Here is a 23,093-nt window from a genome sequence, read left to right on the forward strand (position 1 = left end):
GTTAGTTCTGGTGGGCTGATCTTACACATGTTCAGAGCTCCCTGTAGCTCTTCCCAAAGGCATCTGCAGTAAAAACTCTCAGAGCGGTGCTTCTGCGGTTCTCTGCTCCTCCTCCTGTCATGTTTTGAGGGAATCTGAGATGCACTGAGAGCTTGATGAATCCCCCACAGTTTAGCCCGTCTCTATTTTTCCATCAGTCTCAAAGCGCTGATGAGAACGTCTATAAATGTGTCCGCTTGTAAAATAAACACAGCAACTGGATCAGGAGTTTATTTTATTTTACTGGATCCACAAGTGTGTATGTGTGTAAGTGTGTTTGTGTATGCGTGTGAGTCTGACTGAAATTTCCATGCACTTTCTCCTGTCTCATAAATCTTTTACAAAACACAGCATTGTGTTTGAAAGCCACCATGAGTAAAGCAGGAACTAACACGAATGCAGCCACGTGTACACTCCAAACCAGATTAAATATGACTGTAACACAGCTTTTTTGTGGAGATTTTGGATTTTTATTTTGTATTTTGTTCCCTCATCGTGAAACAAAAACAAAAACAAACACATAGACATCAAGAGAGCATGACGAGGTGTTCGAATGGCTGAATGAACTCACATTCGCAGGGCTTGTTGTCACGTGCAGCGCTTCTGCTGTAGAGTTTTGTGTTGACAACAAAAAGGAAAAGCTTTTGCATCAGTCCGGGAAGGAGATGCAGAAAGTGCCCCTGCGTTTTAAGACTACACTGTTTAACAAAAGCAATAATTTCATGTTATTTGGAGCTCCCTTGCCTCTGTGGTACAGCCGTACTGTGTAGATCTAAAGTCGGCTCCTGTTCCAGACGATCAATTTGGGGCTGACACACACCTCTCCTTGTACACTCATACGCCTTGTTTACAGCTCAGGCAGCTCTGAATTCCTCAGTGTTGGAAGTATAAGTGGAAACACACAGAGGCATAAACTGAAGAGTCATCTCTACGCAGGTGTGAAGTTCATTGCAAAAGCACCGCATTATATTTCAAATGACTCGTGTTTATGCATCACTACCTTACCATCTGATGTTAGGAAGCACCGCTTTCAACACATTTTATGGATGTTTAATCCCTTGACATCCAAATTTATCCGTATTTCCCTTTGAAGGTGCTCCAATTAAAATTTGATAGGAACAATAGATGAAAAGTCTTTGTGTACTTGAATCTGCAGTCCCCCCGAGCTCCGTGGAGTTTTTAGCATCTTTCAGCTCACTGTTTTGGTTTACTCTGTCATTCCCAAACCTCTGATCAGTGTCATTTTCAGAAGCGGTGGTAGACGGCTGTTGTTTCTGTAAATGATAAAAATACGTAAAATGATATAAATACGGCCCCCGAGGCGAAAGACACATAAAAGCCATCCGACCCATTCATCTAACCGCCCGCTAAGTGATTACTTAGTAACCGTGATTTGGCATTACTGTATATCTCCGTTTTCATTGCCAGCAGAGTGCTTCCACTCTAGATTTAGGGGCTTTCGCCCGCTCTTTCCTCTTCTTCTCCAACTCTTCTGATGAGGTCGCAGGTAACGTGTCCTTCTGATGACTCCTCTGCGTGGGTTTTGTTTGTTTGGTACAGTGAGCTGCCTCTCCCGTGCCAGCCAAACGTTCATCTCCTTTGGAGGCATGCTTTGTTTTGTCTTCCTGCCCAGCATACATCCAGTTTTCTCTGAAGGTTTTCTCAGGCTTCCAGATCTCGTTTTGACTTCACAGTTCCCTTTAACCGACATTTCTCAGTGACATTTCAAACGACACTTTGATGTCTTTTTATAGCGCGTCCCTTCTTTGTAGACATCAGTTAGATTCATTTTTAGATCCTCCGTCAGAGGAACCGGAGGATGTTGAGTGTTAAATAAGGTTAGAGGAGTTTATCTCAGAGTCTGGGACTGTAATCAGAGGACAGTTCCTAATGGAAGGTACATTACACTCCAGTAGCTAATTCATTAAGGCATAACAAGCTCCTAAAGCCCAAACTTCACAGGCTGCAGTCGTTGCTCATGCCCACAGACTTAACATTAAAGATAGACATCACTATGATGTCAACCATTAATGGAAAACAACTTTGAAACATTGGGCTTTGCATTTATGTGCGACAGTGAAAATGGGGCATTATCAGCTAAAGCTAGAGCTTCCATAATTCATTGTGTTATTAAACACAATGCTTTTTTTGGCTTAAACCAAAGAAATTAAAAATGAAACAGCGGAGTCCTTCGAACTTCTTCTTGTCCTCCTTCTTCTTCTGTGGGTGGGGGCAACCTCCAAGTGACTGATTGTACTTGCAGTGACCAACAACAACACAACTCTTTGGTGAACCCTTTCGATCCCAAGACGGCACAGGAGGGAGGCAACTTTGTTGTGGTCTGACTGCAACCACTCTGAAACAGACTGACAAGCGAAACTGCGTTAATATATTTGAATCGCTTATCACGGCTCACATTCTTTTATTTTGTCTGTATAGTTTCCTTTTTTAAATCTTTTATATATCTGTTGTATTTCTCATACGCCCTTTTTATAATTGCTGTTTAAATTGATTTTAATTGTCATTCATTTTTCTATTTTATATGTGAATTGTTTTCTTTTTGGCATCTATTGTGGACAGCAAAGAAAAGGTTTGACTGCACAGAGAGACATGATTAATTACTGCGCATATGACAATAAACTTTGAAACTTTGAAACTAAAAATACTTTGAGGTCTAATTTATAAACGCAGACAGATTTTCAGCAGGTTGCAATCAATCTGAATCAGATGAGCGCAACTCATCTGTCATACGTCTCGTTGCAGGGGGCTCGACTCCGCTGGTTGCCAACTGGTTTTATTCTGTTTATATTCTTATGAAAGTAAACCTGCTGAGCTTCTGTGGCATTTGTTAAATTTCAGCCCTGCAGCAACTATGTCACAATTTGGGGAGTTTCTCAATTTCTGCTTCACATCTATGAGGTTCTGGTTGGACTTTGAATGCAATCAGGTTTATGCCATTTGTGATTTTTAGCAACTGATCACAATTAATCATCACAAACAGATTGCATGTAATTGCCAACATGACCTCATTTGTCGCAGACTGATTCTGTCTTATTTATCGCTGTCTTGATGCACTAAAGTCACTTTGAAGATGGCGGCTGAGTGTTAGTAGTTGCAGACTTGGTCTTCATCTGTGAAGCAACCATTCTAGAGGCAGCAAGATTTCAACAGTTTTGGTTATGCTATAGCCTCCAGTCACTGTTTTACCCAGTGTGAGTATAGCACACTGGGCACCTGTCACTCCTGCCAACCCCTTACTTATGCTTAATCTCGAGCCTTTTATTATTTTCCCCTTAATAATAAAAACCTTCATTTAGAAATGAGAAGTTGTTATCTTTGTCTAATATTTAAATCTGTGACAAGCATACAAAAAACAGGAAATCAGGAAGGGGGAATGCACATTTTAACAACACTGTATATAAATAACTCAGACCAAGTAAATAAAACTGCTACTTGGACAAGATTTTAAAAATGTCTATTTCTGCTGTGAAATCATGGCAGTTTTACACTGTGGGGTGAGGAACTGTGGGTTTGACTTAGTTTGGAGACGGGCCCAAGTGTAACTCTTATGAACTGCAGTTCTTGGGACTTGTTCTTTGAGTTGGCTTCATTTTTCTTTTTCTTCTTTTGTGATTTTCCCTTTTCTTTTCTTTTCTTTTCTTTTCTTTTCTTTTCTTAAAACTACCCCCAAACAAATAATGGAACATTTGAAAAAAAATGCTCATTTTCACATTTACTTGTGTTTGTTTGCTATCACATCAAACTTAGCCCAAGGCTAAAAACGGCTGTTGTTAAGTATTTATCAGCTTCACAGTCAGATATTTTCTTCAGGAATGGGTGGAGCCCAAATCACAAATATTAAACTTGCATTCATTATGTGGTTGCTGGACTCTACATGAATGCTGATGCTGCTCCATGTCTGCTGGCTTTGCATGTTTACTTATTATTGCAATGATCTAATATTAGAATACATTCATGGTGTGTTTACTGGCGTTTGCTATCCCCAAGATGCCAGAACAAAATTTGATTTACTTTAAGTAGTTTTAAGCAGGTAGCACAAACTCACAGGTGAAATATTTAAACTCAGAAATCAAAACATTCCGTATTTCTGCATGGTCAAACTGAAACACGCTGTTTTACACAATCCCAAAGATGCATTGTCGTATCTCCACTTTAATATGAATTTGAACAGGTCTGAGCAAACTTCAACACTATCTAGTGGCCAACAGGTGAGCCAGCTTTATTACATGAAGGTAAAAATTAACTCATATTCTTTATTACTTGTTTAATGCTCTAATTTAAGGCCTCAATTCCACGCAGATAAATCTGAAATATGACGTTTTTGTGCGCACGCCAGCTCAGCTAAATCCCCTCAGTTCTCCAAATCTTATTATAAGAATAAATGAATGAAATCAAACAGAGTATATACAGATTTTTTTCGCAGTCATCGTGATTATCATGATTAGTGGCTCGATTAAGATTCGAAAACCAACTCCTGCCTGTATTACACAAGGGAAGATGCATAATTCAAAACCATCTTGAGCACGGAGCAACAGACTGCAGACCTACAGTATGATGAATAACAAAGAGAAGTGAACTGCTCTTCTCACTTGATCACTGACAGGAATCAGTGTAGGAGCTGGACCTGTGGTCAGACAGCCCCAATGGCCAAGAGCTGCCATCAGCAACAAACCGCCGACTGCTGCTGGGTTTGTGCGCACCCCGTTGCAGCAGTGAGATGTTGCCAGGTTGGGAGATTTGTCTGATGCAGCCGGTTAACATTGCTCAGCATTAAGGTCAAACCCTGCAAACGTTAATTAAACGGACAAGAGCCCCAGCTTGTCTATAATAGGTGGCCTGGGGGTTATACGCGTAAGCACACAAGTTCTTCCATTAAATGTGTGGAAACACGAGGTGACACGAGGGTGTTGGGGTGGGTGGGGGTTAACTGATGGTCAGACTGTCACTGTGAGCTTACGGGTAAATTTAATTCGCAGACCCCGGATCAACCTCGGAGGTTTATATAGGAATCGGATTATGGTCACATAAACTACATCCCTTCTCCTCTTTTCACCCCCCACTCTCTCCTCAATCCCTCCCTCCCACCCACCCACACCGCCACCCTATCCCCACTCTTTGAATGGGGGGCGCTGGAACCGTCTGCCCGTCACTGCTTGCCTCTTTGTTTAGACCGATTCCGCTTCTCTCCCTCGGCGTTGCTGCTGGCGAGGAGGGGGGACGGAGGGAGCACCTTGCTGTCTCTCTCTCTCTCGCTCTCTCTCTCTTTCTCTTTCTGTGTGAGTGCTCCTGCTCCGATCTGGCACAAATCGGCGTCTGACGGGATGACCGGCGCATAGGCTGCTGCTCAGTGAGGAGAGGATAATGTTGAAGGAGTGAAAAGTAAGATCCGGAGCGCTTGTGCAGACACTCGCCCTGGTCTCTGTTCTGCCTCTGCAAAGTGCTGTTTCACCCTTGTTCCGTCGTTCGCCGTCTCTGCACCCCTCGGGGAGCTTTGGAGAGCACCTGATCTGAGGCGCAAAGCTTTGCTTTCCCTAGGACTGCACCACTGAGGCGAACCTTGGTTCGGTAGACACGGTAAGAGAGAGAGAGAGAGAGAGAGAGAAAGGCAAGAATACAATGTTTTTCGCTTGCATGCTTTATGAAATCAGTCATTTGGTCAGTGTGTCATGTCTCAAGTCTCAAGGTAGCCGGAGGCGGCTGAGACCGCTCTGCTGCGGGAAGATGCTTTGAAGTGTGCGTTTCTTGGCTTAAAAAACGCACTTTTAGAGCAGCTAGAAGAAAAAAACCCGAAAAAAAACATGGGTACATTTTTCTCACATTGCTCTAATTATATGCAAATACAATACCAGAAAGTATTAAAGTATTTTTTGCTTGTGGACCAATCAATGCCTTCCTGTTCGATCACACCGTCAGCTTCTGAGAGGCGCGCAAATCGCACCCGTTTGGGATATCTTTAATTATTTACAGGTCAAAGCTTTTAATATTGGTCTATATTTACAACCCATGTATGTTCATGCATAAATCATCAACTCAGCGAGTAACCTCGTTAGCGTGCCCATTACATGGTTTCATCTCAGGAGAGCTTGTCTTCATATCACGAGAACTGGTTTACACGGGCGCAAAAAACCTTCTTAAATCTTAATCTACAGATGTCAGAAAGAAAGGAAACCAGAAGGTGAAGACGCCTTCTGCCGGTGATGCAATTGTAGAAGCGCATCCGAGCTCTTGAACAGGTGTTTGTGAAATCTATTATGTAAATCAGAGGCTTTTGGTGAGCAAACAACATGTGCTGAGCGACTGCCAAAATCAGATCTCGTGGTCCATCTCCAGAGCTGTCACCTGCGCCTGACATCAAAGATCCTCCGTGGAGTTACTAATGATCACAGGGTCTGCTTGTCAGTATGTTATCTTTACACTGAAGTACCCCGTGCCAACTTTGCTTTGCTTTGCTGAAAATATGTGAGAAGAAAAATGAAGCAACAAAAAAAAAGTGTCGGTAAAAAGATGGATTGCCTGGTGCCAAGTAGGTGAACAGATCTTAGAGGGTTTTATATTGATGAGTGCCCACTCTGTAAACAAACACTGGCATGTACAAATCACAGTGAAGGAGGAGAACAGTTTAAGTCACCTTGACGAATGAGCTGTATTGTCTGAGAATATGAGAGCCCCTGCAGCCCAATAAAGCCCATTCTGTTTCCATTCACCGCCTCAGCCTGGAGGAGTCCAAGTCTTTTCTTCTTTTGCCTTGTTAGTGCGCCCACCACCAGCTGTGTGTCAGTGCCATAAAGCAGGACGAGGTTAACTAGGCAACGACACGTTATAGAGGAGCTCAGGAAAATGTTTGCAAGAGGCTACAGAGAGGCAGAGAAGTGGTGCTTACAGGGCGAGAAGAGAAAAGTGAGGAATGAGGCAAAGAGGCTCAGCTGAAAGTTTACAGCATGCATTTTTCATCCTGTCCGGATCTGTGTGTGTGTGCTTGAGAGATTGTGTATGTGTGTGTGAGTCATCCATGAGCCCTGGCACGCATGCAGTAGTTGCGTGTATGTTTGCGTGTTGAAGTGTGTATGTAGATGAGTGCACTCATACGAGCAGAGGGATCAGAGAGCGGTGTTGTGAGGAAGAAAGGGGTCTGATTCTAAAATAGAGTACGAGCTCAGTTCAGCTGCCTCGCTGTCTATTTGCTGCACACTTTGCACTCATTCAGCCTCTGTATTGTTTATCGTGCATTTCTCTGTGAGCAGTCTGCAATTTAAGGAGCCACTTTGCATCAGTGGAAGATGGAAAAAAAGAGGCTCATATGCAATGCTTTTAGAGATGCTAGAGTGTGATTAATCATTGCATAAAACTAGTTCCAGCTTTATGTGAGCATTTTTCTGCTTTTTTTTTGTCTTGTGTATGAACATGAGCTGAATTTCTGTAGTTTGGCTGGGGAAAATAAACAATCTGCAGAAGCATTTCAGTGTTTTTCTGCAGTTTCTGTGGAGACAAAAATGAATTATTGAAACAATCACTAAGTTATTTGTAGCTGAGTGACAAACATCACTGTTTTTCCAGATGTTATAGAACTGCAGAGTCAATATCTTTGGGTTTCAGTGGGCAATCAATGAAACTGCTGTGTTTCTTTTTTTGTGTGTTATTTTCTGATGAAAATAATCATTAGTAAAACCCATGCTGGTCTCAGCTCATGTGAATTTGTTTCAAGAGCCTTGCTGCTGGCATATTTGTCAGTGAAAGCCAAAGGTAATTCTCAGTCAAGGTTTGATTTTATTCTCTATGGTTAGAAAGTGCCAACTCTAATATGTCACTTAGGTGATTATGGGTTCTATTCCCCACTAATACAGTGTTAATAGCTAACAGAATGGGACTATATAAATGCAAATGAGCACCAGCTTTGCGCTTATAGCGGCTTAGGTATGATCAAAATAAGCTTAACTTGGAGAGAGCCACGGGCTTGTTGCTGTATGATTGTGCATCTATTAAAAGGTTCTGATTTTGTTTGGCTCAGAATGTGATGGGCAGTGTTTTAAACCTCTTTTTGATGTTTTTTAAACTGGATTTTATAAGCAACGGACTCATCTGTGAACTAAGCTGCGAACCAAAATGGGAGCTTTAACGATCTCTTTGGGCTTTGTGGTCCGTGTGGAGCCAGAAGGGGAATAGGTTTGTGGACTAACAATGACTTTACAGTGAATGTTGTAAAAACTGTCTGTTTTCAGCACTGGACAGCTCCCAAATCTCAGAGCTCGGGGACCTAACTGCAAACACTTGGGAAATAGTGAAAGAGAAATGAATACTCAGTGTTTTGAGGTCCTTGGATTGGGATATTGTCGAACTCCGTCACTCTGCGGAATATTGAAACCCTCTCGCAGCCTGTGCACCCAGCAGCCAAAACCCAAGGGGGATTGGGCAAGCCAATCCATCAATCAAATTCAGTCTATAGACTGGGAGGGACTAAAGCAACCCACGAAACCAATCATTACAAGCCTAGATGGGACCACAGCTGAACAGCTCACCCACACAAAGAGAAGGGCCCTCTCTTTGTCTTTGGCCAGGGGCTCTCCTCGAAGGTCTGGTGGAAGACAAATGTTTGGTTTCACAGATGGATGAGGAGAAGGTCTTGAAGGCAGCACGGAAGTTTTAACAGCCCCGCAACACAGAGATTAGAATATCTTCCACACGTTCGCTGGTTAATGCAGTTATGTTGTGATGTGTAACGTCCCCCCTGTTTGAAATATGTCCATTCAGCAATTCTTTGCTGTTATTGTTAAGTGCTGATGTGAGAATAAGCTGATGGCTCAAGACTCTCCAGGCATTTGGCACTGGTGACAAACACTTGGAGGACAATACTCTTCCCTTCTTCTTTCCTCGCCTAGTTGATATTCCACAGACTCAGCACATCATTAAAGACGAGGAATCTTCTTGGATGATGTCCCACCAGCGTGTGGGTCTATTATTCCATTTCATTTCACAGCTACTCACTTTTCTGACCACCTCTGGCTGCAGAACTGAACTGTGGTCATAAACGGCGGTCTGTTTACGGTAGATCTGATGATGCAAGGCGTACACAGAGGGCGTGAATGTGTGGAGGTTCAATATACTACAGAAGGTAGCACCTGATCCTTTGTTAGCATTGTTCCTCAGAGCCAACCTCAGAGGCTTCACCTTTGACCTGTGCTCTCCTTCAGACACAGCAGGCTTCAGCATGCTAACAGCCTTTCGATGCTTATATTTGACCTTTGACCTTTAAATCATTACTCATTTGACTTACAAAACATTTCCGTGTGTAAAGGTGCTTCTTTCTTTATGATAAAACGGAATAAAGGACTGTAACGTGAAAGGTGCTGTTTGCAGCCTATTTTAGCTCATTGCTGGTTTTGTGCCTGTGTTTTTATTTTGCTTTAATCTCAGCAACAAGCAGCAGAGAGATGGTGTTATTAATGGAGGATTAGCCTGATAATGGACAGAGATGAACAGAGACTGAATATCAGAAACATGAGGAAAAAGTAAAAAGTATCAAGTTAGCGCACTAGCAAATGTTACAAATAGCAAAAAATGATACGATTTCAAGCTGAAACTACGATTCAGTAAGTTTTATTTGGTACAGCAAGTATCTAATTAGTACCAAGTACAGCAAAATGTAATTATTTAAACTTACTTACTTAACTGTACAAAGCCTTGAACCACCCCTCATTTCTGTGCATTTTGCTTCCAAGCATTTAGACTTTCTCGTAGTTGTATAAAGTGCTCTTGAGCAATAGTTCTCCAGGCTTTCTGAAGGTCATTCATTCAGCTATTCCTTGGCTGCTTTTTCACTCCTTTTCAGTCTTTGTACGTGACCATTTTCAGAAAAGTCAAGCATAAAAAAGGCACCCGACTCAAGGGATGAATCACTGTTGCTCTTACACATAGATATAGACAGACAACTTAGCAACAAACCAATTTAAGATTGTATCTTTAGGGACAATTTTTTTACTAGAAACCTGTCACCAAACATGTAATTTGTTAACGTTTCTTAAGTTGAATCTACAAAAGATAACACAGACTTGACATGGTACTTTTTGGAACAACAAAGTGATTTCCAAAGAGTTATTAGCTGAAAACTTGGCACTGTGTGCAACGTGCCCTTAAAAAACTATGAAAACTTCGCCATAGCAGATGAAGAGTATTTCCAACAAAGACCTGACACCGAACCTGAGAGATGCATCTGGCTCTTCAGTTGATCCGTTTGCTGTTCACTGAAGCCTCATCAGCAATGGTCTCAATATAACATCCTTCAAGAAACCTGGAGAACTACTCCTGAAGACTACAGACAAATCTGTGTCGAAGAATTAAAGTGGTCAGACCAAGTATTTACTTCAGGCTTGTTACAATTATACAAACTCTGCTTTTGCCTTCTATGCTGTAGGTTTGCACGTTTTAATAAATCAGTACAAATATTCCCCCTTTTCTAACAAAACATAAAGAAATAAGAGGCGACTCCAGACTTTTGCACAGTACTGTAGCCAGTCATAGTGAGATAGTGAGATTTGTACCTACAAATCTTGAGTCTCTATCTCAAGATTTTTATTCATTTTTTCATCATTTGGCCTGAAGCCTTCTGGAATCTACAAGCAAATTCTTCTCCATTATTTACAGACTTTACAGTCACAATATTTCTCCTCTGATGTTGATATATTTTGATGCATTTGCTTCAGAGCAGTGATTGACTCTACACAGAATCTGCTGTTTGCTGGTCTTTATTTTCCTCTGAAAGCTACCTTACAATGCTCCACTCTCACACACTTATAAATAATGCGTCTCCCTCGTATGTTAATCAAATGCATTTAAATGGACTTTTTTGTCCAACTCACAGCTGGCTGACCAAATTTCTCTCTTTCTCTCACACACACACACCAACACACATATGGCAGTGACAGAAAGAGGCTGAGAATGAAGAGGTGGAGAGAGAAAATGAGCATATCCGAGATCATCTGCTGCAGGTCTGTTGAGTGCAGCTCCACAGCAGCTTAATAACACTACAGGAAGGTAGGAAACAGATGGATGGTATAAGAGCTGTCAGTCTCTCTCAGGTACCTACAAATCACTGGCGACACATACATTAAACATCACGACAGTAAATTTCCTCTTTGGTACCTGCTGCATGTTGTCTCACTGAATAATTCACAGACACACACACACACACACACACACACACACACACACACACACACACACACACACACACACACACACACACACACACACACACAGAGAAAGAGTAAAGTTGTTACAGCTTGTAACCTACTTACACTTGTGCAAAGCCGAGTCCTGACCTAAGTCATTACACTTCTCTGTGTCTATCTCACTGGACTTGTGCATCACATCTAGTCAAATTTTACCTCGGCCTCTCCTGAGCGTGTTATCGAGCTGTTTTAAATAACCCCCGTCCCAGCACCAGTGAGATCAATGGTGTCAGTGTGAGAGGATGGAGTGTGTAATCTTGAATCGGAGGGACCAGCAGCTTTCCAGTGTCCTCTCTGCAGCTGAAGCCCAGGCCAGAGCAGTGAGTCATTAGCTGCTCTGAGTATAATCAGTGACCACACAGGCACACTGAGTGTGAAGGCTTTTGAATACTTGATCCAGATTTTCTTTTTCTTCCTTGTTGTTGTTTTAAATTCTTGAGTAATTAATGTTCATGCTCTCTGGTTTTATTGCCTCTTTTATGGTCCGACATCAACAATGCAATTTGGATTTTTTACTCTTTTCTCTGCAGTTACTTAGGAAAAGTTGGATTCGAGTGTGCAGAGTCTCCAGGATAGACTGGCCTCAGTGTTTTTTTGTTGTTTTTTGCACAAACATTAAATGAAAAAGACTTACAGAGTTACTGAGGCAGTTTTTAGACCTTCCACCGTGGCAGTGTGTTATTGTCATAATGCTGATAAAATGACCTTCCTCTTTCGCTCTTCTCTCCTTCGTCTTTTTCCTCTCACCACTTTGTCTGTCACTCATCCGGAGCTGTTATTCCGCTCCTCACTCGGCTGCTCTCTGGAGGTAATGGTTTTGTGAGATATGATTAAAGAAGAAGGGGAGAACAGGAATCACCTTTTACTGTCGGTTCGCAGTAGGAGACACGCGGCAGACAGTTTGACTCGTTTCTGTAAAACTGCTACAGTTTCTGTCCTCGGGCCAATTCTTAAACTATGTTACGTTGCTAGACATTGATTGTGCTGCTTCCTCTTGTCATCTCAAGATTTTGCAGATTGCTGTAAAAAAAGGAAATAATATTAACGCCTGGATTTTACATCACTCAGAAAGTGAAAGAAAACCTCAAACCCTGAAGGTTCAGTCAAATGTTGAGCATGAAGTGATTTTTTTTCTTTTACTGTGAAAACAAATATGAACTTCAAATTTTTCATAACACAAACACAGAAATCAATTGCATTAATTGGCTATACGGTGTATTATTGACAAGCTGCCTGCAGCTAGCTTCCACCCTGCTGCAGTGGAAGAACATAAATCTGTTTTGTTCTGGAGTTAGTGAGACATGTTCATACTTCTCCAGTCTTAAATTCTATCAACTCGGTCTCATCAATGTGAAGATAGATTATTAAAAATATACAAAGCTGTGAAACTAACCCTTACGTTACTATAATCAGAAATCAAACTGAGTTATTTATTATTTGCTCGTGAAACAGAAGGCAGACTTTTTGTACGGTACCCTTATTTTCTCATGCTAAATGATGGCTATTATTTTGGAGTTTTACAGTTTAAAAAAAGTCAGCTGGAAACATGAGAAAGTCTTCTGGAGACATAATTTCACCGAACTCAGTGTTCAGTGATTATAGTCCAACTATCTGTAACATCAGCTGATGAAATGAATTTGTTTTTCCATTCTCTGTCAAGATGATCCCACACTGCTGTAATAATGTTGATGTCTGGGCTCTGGGGAGGCTAATCCATGACTGATAGTTTTTCACTGTGTTTTTCTATCCAGCTTTGCTTTTCCTGCTTTGGCAGTGTGTTTGGGATCATTGTCAAGCTGACAAGTTAAGATGTTGCCATTCAGGCACTTTGCAGATGGTTCTGCACGGTGGATCAAAATCTGAACATACTTTTCTAATTCCATCAAGTTTGACAAGATTCCCAACAACTACTGGCTGAAATACAGCCCGAAACCAAGACAGAGCCTTCACCATGTGGTACAGATGGCTGTAGACACATACTGGTGGACCTCTGTCCTCTTCTCTCCCGCACATATTGACAAAAGGTTATATCAAAACCTTCAATTTTTAATTCTTCAGCCCTGTTGCTACTGATTTGCAGACCAGTTCATATGTAATTTGGCATACCTCAGCATTTTGTCCCTGTTTCCTTTCCTAATGAAGGAACCCATGATAGCCAATCCTCCACTGAGAGCATTTGTCATGAAAGGTAGATCAACTGAAGGCCGAGATACTTCTGTCAGGTCCTGTTCAGGTCTTTGCTGGCTTTTGTCCCATTTTTTAATGTTATAACCCTCAGTTAAAAATTCTTTTGTTTTCTTTTGTCCCACAGTTGCCAAGTTTTTGATTAATGGCTCTTTGAGAATCACTCTTTTTTATCAAACTGCGTCACCTATCTTAAGACTTTTTTTGTAGATTTAACTAAAAATTCCTTGAGATAGTATCTTATTTATGCACAAATAAGTCAGTATTAAGGAGTTTAACAAAGAAAGAAAACAAACAAATAAATTCCTCTGAAAATGGTCCGGTACAAGGACAGGACTGAAAATGAGTGAAAGACCTTTTTTAGAAAGCACGGAGAACTTTTGCTCAAATATGACAGACACTCTGGCTGCCTGGAATCATAATATAAAAAAATAAGGGCTTGCTCAAGACTTTTTTGCAAGGTACTGCACTTTGTGATGTGGCGCACATGTTCATGACAGTCACGCTGGTCCCAACCTGGCCTGATTAAATAAACCTTTGGAGCATATGAAACATGTAGCATGACGGAGGTGCTGCAGGCGTAAAGTTGCCACGTTGCGCATGCAAACATTTACATGTAACTGCAGCAGGAGCTGATATTTTGCTGCTTTTTTAACAACCAAGTGTCCTACCAACTGAAAACCTGAAGGAGATTTGGGACGGGGGGGAAGGGGCCCTTCCTGCCTGCATCATGATGATCATGAGTGCAGTCAGCAGACTCACATGATGTAGGTCTGCCAGGCTCGCCTGTTAGCTTCCTTTGCATCTCTGTCACTCCCCTCGCCGGCTCTTACAATGCTCTGAGAATGCATCCTATTCAGACAACATCGGGAAAATGTGTCAGCTGGACATCCACATTGAAATCCACTGAAGCATTTTAGAGTCTTCTGGCTCTTTTCTCCTCAAGACACAACTGTGCCTGTTAAAGAAAAAAGGGGCAATTTAGAGGGAGGCGCTCACAACATCTGATGTCTCATCCTTAACAAAAGGTGGTACTGGTTAGCATTCGCTGCTGTGATTGGATGACCGGTTCACTGTATGTTGTAAATCCCCTCTGGTAACACTTTGAATGGCTGCTGTCTATAGGCATACAGTGTTGTGTGTCATGTAGCACCCATACAGACTGAGCTCTGTATTCTGCTGGTGTGGGTAGTGACTGTTGGGCCCCTGCCAGTCCCAGGCCCTCAGATACAGCGCTCTCCAATGCTCTCCGTTTTCAAGTCTGGGCAATCTCCTCAGTGTCACGACCCTCTCCAAGCCTTTAGAAATCTCTTGTCACCCACCCAGCCAGCTCAACCAATGGTTCAGGCCTTAAACATGCAGAGAGCCCAACGGCTCGACCCCAATCTGTCACAGCCCGTCACGAGGGCCTAACCCACCTTTAGAGATGGGATGCCTCAAAGTGTGTGGCACTGCGGGGTCTGTGCTTCTTTTCAGTCGTCCAAAATGGAAATGATTGCCCACTATTAAAAATTGCACACTCAATAGTTGTTTAATGACAGCTTAGTTTGGCAGGTGTCACTGAGTCCAAGAGGAAGGTTTTCTTTCCAAGACCTACACACTCCGGTTTTATACATTTGAAGGTTTCACTCAGCTTTTCTCATGGTCAGGACACAGCGCAACCATTATTCCTGTAATTTATTAAAGCCTGAACTGGTGTTACACAATCTTCTTTCTAAGCATGAGGGATGCTGTTGGCATGGGTTGCTGTTACCGTGGTAAATGCAAAAAAGGCCTTTTGATTTCTTGGATAAATAATTTACTTTAACTGAAATCAAGATGTGTTGGACAAATTTCTCAAAACAATTTCACTTTCTTCAAAGAGTCTGATAGGAAACCTCAGTTAAAGGTGTTGGTGTAGTCAAGAATGCTTAAAGAGACAGCTTTGTCCACAAGTGAATTAATCATTTAGATTTACCCGTGCTGTTTAACCCGTCTTAAAATATGTATATATTTTAAAAACATAGAGTAGTCGTGTTTTCTTCAAACTGCACGCACTTCTCTTCATCTCCATTTCATACCACATAGCTCCATCTCAGACATCTCACCATTGAGCTGAGAAGCCTCGGGCACCAAGCCAAATCCTCTGGCAAAGTCAGCAGCTCTTTTCCGATGTGTGGTAGGATTTCCTGAATGTTGTGCAGTAGGACTGCACCACAATCGCCTTTTTACTGCGGTAGTAAATGTTCACCCAGTCTAACAGCAGCTTTTGGAGCGATGCCATTGGGTTGTCAGAGAATTCAGTCCACTTTTCTACATTAGATTTCTCTCATACTGCGTCTGGTACATCAAACCAGACTCACAATATTCAAAGCCTCAGCTGTTGCATCAAATCTGTTTGTATGTGTCAAACAGGAAGTTGAAGCTCAGGTGGAAGAGAAGCTCCTGGGCAAAAAATGTAAGTTGCTGTTGGCAAAAGCATTTAGTGAAGGTATCCAATAATGCATCCATAGTGCCTCCTACCATTTCTAGGAGAGGAAGGGTTCAAAGGTCTCCTTGTCTCATTGATTGAAAACAGTTTACAGGCTCTCACACACAATAGCGTTTCTTAGGTCATTGTCTAGACAACACGTGGATGCAAGCTCTAGTGAAGTGTGTTTGTAATGCAGTATTACTTTTTTGTTATAAATAAAATCGATCACCTAAGGTTTTGTTTTCAGCGATTCAGTGTTCAAGGCTGTTTTGGGGGAAGGTTTTTTTTACGTTGCCACTGGTAAGCTGGAAATGGAAAGGAGTGAATAAAGGATCAGAAATTTGTGCATTCAGAAACATTGTGAAGGTCAGCATTAGTTTTTCTATCAGTACTATTTGATGCTGCTCCTTGTCAGGGCTCCACATGTTTGGTTACCTTAACTTATGGATGTATGTACAATACTGTGCAAAAATCTTAAAGAAAAAACTGAAAATCTTTCTTTATATTTTGCTTCCAAAGAGTCAGACTTCTAGTTTTTTAACATGCTTTTAAGCAAAAGCACTCCAGGCATTCTGAAGATCTAGAAAAATCTTTTTTGGACATTGCCTTTCTGACTTAGTCCGGTCCTTGTACGTGACCATTTCCAAAGGAAAGGGGTTTTATTTGTTTGTTTTATGATCTTTCAAGCATATAAAAGCACCTAATTCATGATTTTTTCTCATTTATGTAGTCGAATCTATGAAAAATATCAAAGATAACATAGTTTGACAGACATAAAAATATGTTCACGCCAACTAGGTGTTTTGAAGAAAAGGGACAATGGGTGAACAATAGATGAAGTGAAATGCTTTAAAAAGCTACCTACAGCACATGAACATATCTGAAAGTCATGTCCTTACGGAATAGGGAAAAAAAAATCCAGCAGGGACCTGACACAGGACCTGAGAGATGGATCTACTATTCACTGAAGCCTCATGAGAAATGGACTCAGTGGAATGTCCTTCAAGACGCCTGGAGAACTCTTCCTGAAGAAAACTTAGAGACATTAGAAGAAAGCTCGCCTGGAAGAGTTGAGCCTGTGTTGAAGAATAAAGGCAGTTGGACCAAATATTTAACAACAGCTTGTTACTCTGTTTTTGACGCATGTGTTTCTATTTCCACTGCACTCGTTTCCTGTTTTCTAGCAAAATAAATGAGGGGTGACTCAAGACATTTGCACAGTACTGTACTTGTATTGGAGAGAGAATGAGCAGGATGCTGCGAGTAATTTCCTTTTTGCTGTGTTGAAATGGCACAAAAGCTTTAGATTTTACATACTAGACATGCAGCCCTCTTTTGCCACAGTTATTACTAATTTCACTTGGTCTGCTTAGATTTGAAGAAGGTTTTATAAACAACGTCACCTGGTTTTTATCAGGCACACAAAAGGAAACGCCAACCTTCACTTCCTCAAACAATGAAAATGACCAAAGTGTTTCACCTCATAAAAATCATATTCTAATATTTTAGGACTTTTATTCAAAGTGCTTTAAAATTTGCCTCATTTCCTGCTTCACACACTCACACTTACATGCTGGTAGCAGCAACCTGCCATACAAGGCATTACTGCTGGGCACAATTTGTGGTTGAGTGCAGCTGTAAATTGGACCCCTTCAGGGCTGTTATTTTTCTACAGCCTGAAGGGGTTGAGAAATCAAATTTTAACCAGCTTACTTTTACTTTTCTCTAGTATATAAATATTTTTCTTCATTCTATTGACCACAGGCTCTGAAAGCATTAGAGCTTTAGAGTTTCAAGATGATAGAGAGCTCTAATAAGATCTAATTCAGCCCAATTTCAACTATAAAAAAGGTGGCTTGATGACTTTGTTTCTGGAGATGGGGGAATATTTCCTAGTGTATTTCTGGTGTTGTCAGAGGTGTTGCCTGAGGCTGAGACTTCCTCTTCTGTCCACTAATCATTGCTTATGTATGCAAATAGTTTTTTAAAAGCTAATGGGTTAATTTGGCAAATGCTTTCCCTCTTTAATGCGCTACTCAAATGGCTTACTAGCATGGTGTCAAAGTCTGCTCAGAGTTGATTGGTTAATAGCACTTAAACTACAAGTGGAATCCAAAAAGCTTCCTGTATCCATATCCATTCTACAAACATATTAATATACAAATATGTGTTTCTAGAAATTAAATGTCATGTACGGCATCAGGCAATTGTCTGACTCGACCAATTTTGTGTATGCACAAATCTGTCATTTTTTTAAGATCAAAATCATATTAGAGTGAAATAATGAGGAGACTCTAATAGTTGTGTCAAAAATCTGAAGCTAAAGTGAAACGGAGCAACTAAAATACTTTTGCGCCAAGCATAAAACCTGAAGTTTCAGTTGTACAAACACACTGACTTTCAAAACGTTTTTACCTCCGATTGAGAGTGATTTTCACTCCCATGTCACCGCTCTCTCTCACTACTTTCCCTCCTCCCCCTCTCTCAGCAGGTCTAGGATGGGGCTCGCTCTGTGTGCAGCTGGGCGGCAGATCCTCTTTCCTCTGATGCTGCTGCTCTCTTTAAGCTTGGGTGAGTTCTCTGTCTCCTTCCTGCACATTCTGCTCTGCAGAAACGAATCACCACAACGACACAAATAATAATAACAATAACAACAGACAAAGTCGACATACAGTTGGGGATAGAGATACCAGAGATAAGAAGAAAGAACAAAGGGAGGTGGAGTAATCGTAGCAGAACAGAAAAGAGCCAACAACACACACACACACACACACACACACACACACACACACACACACACACACACACACACACACACATATATATGTATATAGACCTTGACCTAGACAGGTCTGTAATAATTTGACTGTTTTAAGTGAGACCTGACATGTTGGGGATGTTTGCAGACATGCTCAGAGGGACTGAGCTGGAACCGCTCCAAGCCCATTTATGCAAGTTTAGCCGACCATCTGTTCCATTACAACTATGCATAAAATTCACAATTACAGAACAAAAGAGAAATCATCCCCGAGCTGCAGCTCTCTATTGGATAGTATCACAGGTTTCAGGTCCCACACGCAGCCAGCTGACTGCCCGTACTGAAGATAAGTTTCTCTCTTTAATTACTTTCACTGCAATTGGCATGCACGGCAGTGGTCAGCCTGGATTTTCATTAAAACGAAAACCTGCATTGCACATTTCCAGAATCAGAGCATTACTTTACTAGTCACTGCGCTCAGACAACATACAGTTTTATCTCGCCACATGCAAAAGTATTTTGTCTGTTTTTGTTGCACAATGAACAGTTAAAAATAAACCTGAAAGATATTCCAACTGCTAAAATGAAACAGCAGGATTTGAGCCTGTGATTTTTTTCAGAATTGAAGGGAGCAGATAATATTTTATCATCTCTGAGTTCATCACCATAAAGTCATCCTTGTGCATATAACAGAGTGTGGGCTAAACAAGATTTAAAACTGGGAAACAGAGAGAGCTATATTAAGATTATATAAACTGAAGAAAAATTGTAAACAGTGTACAGAGTTTATAGTAAAAACTTCACCTCAGTAGTAATGTTTTATTTCAGCAGATCTGCAACAGATACATATGGTCACATTATGAGTTGATGAAAATCACAAGCAAATGCCAAAAAACTACCTTTGGCTAGTGCAAAGTGCTTTGTTAAATACAGATCGCCTCAACGCACCTCTGCAAGGTTTAACTGCTTGCATAACAGCCTGGGATTATTATATACCAGCCTAATGATGGATTTCTCTATAAAGGAATAGTTGCACACTTTGGGGAAAGCATGTTGTTGGAGCATTAGATAACAGCGTGGTTTGGCTTAGTGTGAAGGCTGAAAACAAAGCACGCCAGGATGTAACTTTCCCTCAGCTGATGTTGAACACATTTTAAAGATTTTGTGTTGATACAGACAAAACTTTTTGTTTTGTTACACATGGACTTAGCACAGCTTGCTGTTTCCTGCAGTTTCCAATCTTTGAAGTTAACCTGTAGCTTCACACTGTGCAGACATGTGAAAGATGATGGGGCTGGTGAAACTAAATTCAAGTACAATATGACAAACTTTTATGATATTTGGCAATTAAATACTCCAAGAAAAGTTCACATAATTTGTGAACAATATCAAGGCGCTAAACTCAGACTTTTCCCAACTGACCTCAGTGTATTGGGCACATTAGGTTAAAATTTTGGCTCATGGCATTTCCATTTGAGCTATTCCAGTAAAACAGAGCGAGGAAAAAATACAATACAATACAGTGAGCATGCATTACTTTAATCTCTTTGATTCTGCTGTGATAGACTCAGACTTTAAAGGCTTAGGCTGTTGGACAGATTGTGTTTTTGTACAAATGATTAGCATAAAATACAATCTTTCATTTGTAGCATGCAACATTTCAGGTGTGATTTTATGCTGTTTTGTCTACATAATGAAAGGTTTGCTTGAAATTACTAAAATTTAAATCTTTGGAAGCTGAGCACTCATTTTTTAATTGATGGATAAGCAGTTACATTTCTGGGACTGCCCTCTTCAGATTTAAGTGTATTTGTGGGAGTTTTTTTTATTTTTAGAAAGCATCCCTGGTGCTGACCGATCAGCTTTGACCTGGTGGGAAATGTACATGGGACCTCTGGAGGGCTGTCAAGACAGCTGACAACACCCATGTTGATTCTCAAATGTTGGCAGCCGAACCTTTAGATCCTGCAGGTTACAGAGTGAGTCCAGTGGGGATTTTGCTTGACCTTGGACCTCGGGCTCTTCTCTGTGGTGTGGTGCGGCTCACTGGCCCACAGTAGAGGCTGCTGCCATTGGGGAGTGCCACTGACATGGAAGAATCAGCTTAACTAAAATAATGTGCCCGTCAATGTAACATCCACATGGATGTCACGACCTAAGGCCTCTGGAGCATTGCAGTGTAACAAGATGAGGAGTTCAATTAACTCCTGTCTGTAGTTTTAATGCACAGATAGACCTACAGTACCTGGTGATCTGCTGCAGCTGGAATGCGACTCTTAAGTGGTAAATGACAGCAACATAAATATTTTTAAGTTACACTTTACACTTAGAGCTTTAAAGTCCATAATAGTTGGAACAATATTGACCAAGAAGAAAAATTTATTTTTGGAACTACAGATGGGTCTGTTCATGACAGAGAGCATCCTTTCATGTCACTTCCAGCGCTTTGCCTGGGGTTTTCTTTTCTCCCCTCCCATCACCTCCAGGCTACGAGGTACACTTCCTCCATTCAGTTTGTTGGATTAACTATTTTCCTCCATCCCTCTCTCATTCCTGCTCTGCCTCTTGTTTGAGCTCTCATTCTTTTCCCTCGTATTTGTGATTCTGTGATTACATCTGATTGGGGGGAAGGCAGCGGGGGCGTCCTCTGCGCGGAGTTTCTCTCAGGGGGTTCAGTCTGTGAAAGCCGTCCAATCTAAATGCAGATAGAAATATCTTTCTGGGATTCTGTTCCTCTGTGTGCACTATTCCAAATAAAGCAGTTTTTTTTTCTTTTTCATACATGTGCTCTTTTTATGCCCCTGATTATTTTCTATTGTACTTGACTAACTGTGAAAATTTTAATGGTGAGGGAACAGAAAAGGCTTATGAACAAACAATGAAATATAAATAGGTAAGCAGCAGTTTATCTATTTTTTTAAACTATATTAAAAATATACCATAAATAAATGAATGAACCGAGGGTCCCTTTGGAGACTTTAGATGTATCCTAAAATCTTCACTAATAGTGGATGGACAATGCTCAGTCATCAAGGCAAGTGTTGGCTATCATTATAATTTATCTACATAGGTTCAACCCTCTATAAATATATAGATATAATACAATAACAGAAGGCTGGGATGTTACAATAAGGTGCACAGTGTGGCAAAAAATGTCAGAAGAATGTAGGAAATAGTCATATCTGTACAGGTGTTGTCATGGTTACATTAAACCTGTATGTCATGGCAACCAGACTGAGTTAGTTGCTGATATCAATCTGCAGAACTCAATATTTTGTGCACAGAAAGTGGCATTGAAAACAACTAATGTCGTGTTAGTCAGTTTGGTTTATAAATTTCAATACAGCCTAAACTTCCTGTGTACGTGCAACCTTTTATGCATATAATGACCAAAATCAACACGAAGACATCATTCATGTATGTACAGTAGTGTGCAAAAGTCTTGAGCCAACTATAATCTCTTTATATTTTGCTGGGAACATGGGAAATAGATGGAGTGGTTTATTGAAACATGTGCAGACATACATGGAAATACAGTATATGAGGCAAAAACAGAGTTTCAGCAATTCTAATGAGCATCAAAGTCAATAATTGGTAAGAACACCTTTATTCTTCAGCACAGCCTGAACTCTCTTAGACAGCTTTCTGTTAATTTCATTGTTGGCAAAGATTTATACCAAAATGTTCAAATATGGATTCTCTCCACAAAACCTCTCCCCCAACTTCCTCTGTAGGTGACCAAAAATTCAAATCACTCCATAAGACCTGCTGACCTGTTGCTAATTTTTCAGAACATGGCACATGGCATTTGACATTCCTCAGCCTTTTCTCTTTGTTTCCCTTAATTAAGAATGGCTTCTTGACAGCCAGCCTTCCACTGAGACCATTTCTGATGAGCCTTCAGTGAACAGTAGATGGATCAGATGCATTTCTCAGGTTCTGTGTCAGGTCTTTGCTGGACTTTTTCCTAGGACATGAGTTTGAGGTGCTATTCATCTGCTTTAGATAGAGTTTTAGGTCTGTTACTTCTTTTGTCCTGCACTTGTTCATTTCCCCCCAATTTTTCGGACACACTGTACAGAATGCTGAGATTTGCCACATTTTAGCTAAACAGCTCTTTGTGAACCACTTTGTTGGTTCTATTTTATTTCTGCCACGCTTTGTTATGGCTGACATTTTTCATAGAATCAGCTAAATAAATTTGAACAAATTATGTGTTTTCATGACAGGCTGCTAGTAGCAAAACATCTTAAGATACAATTTAAAACAACAAGACTGTTTCCTCCCCTGAGTTAGGTTCCTTTTTATGCTTCAATGGGTCATAGGAAATGTTAAATGGCTTAATAAACATGGTCTTTGTATACTGAACTGAAAATGAGTGAAAAAGCAGATAATGTTCAAATAAAAACTCAGAAAG

The 23,093-nt window shown here is 40.9% G+C and overlaps 1 protein-coding gene across 1 annotated transcript in view; it reads left to right on the forward strand.

Moving 5' to 3' along the window:
• Positions 1-5,193: 5,193 nt before the first annotated feature.
• The window catches only part of LOC102200990 (neurocan core protein-like), a 46,303-nt gene continuing 28,403 nt past the window's right edge, over positions 5,194-23,093 (forward strand). The window contains exons 1-2 of the mRNA XM_005721189.2: positions 5,194-5,634; positions 18,410-18,489. Coding sequence (XP_005721246.1) covers positions 18,417-18,489 — 73 coding nt within the window. The 5' untranslated portion in view covers positions 5,194-5,634; positions 18,410-18,416. The remainder of the gene's footprint in view (positions 5,635-18,409; positions 18,490-23,093) is intronic.

The sequence above is a fragment of the Pundamilia nyererei genome, unplaced genomic scaffold, assembly GCF_000239375.1.
Source record: "Pundamilia nyererei isolate P.nyererei 1_Seehausen unplaced genomic scaffold, PunNye1.0 scaffold00004, whole genome shotgun sequence".
NCBI lineage: Eukaryota > Metazoa > Chordata > Actinopteri > Cichliformes > Cichlidae > Pundamilia > Pundamilia nyererei.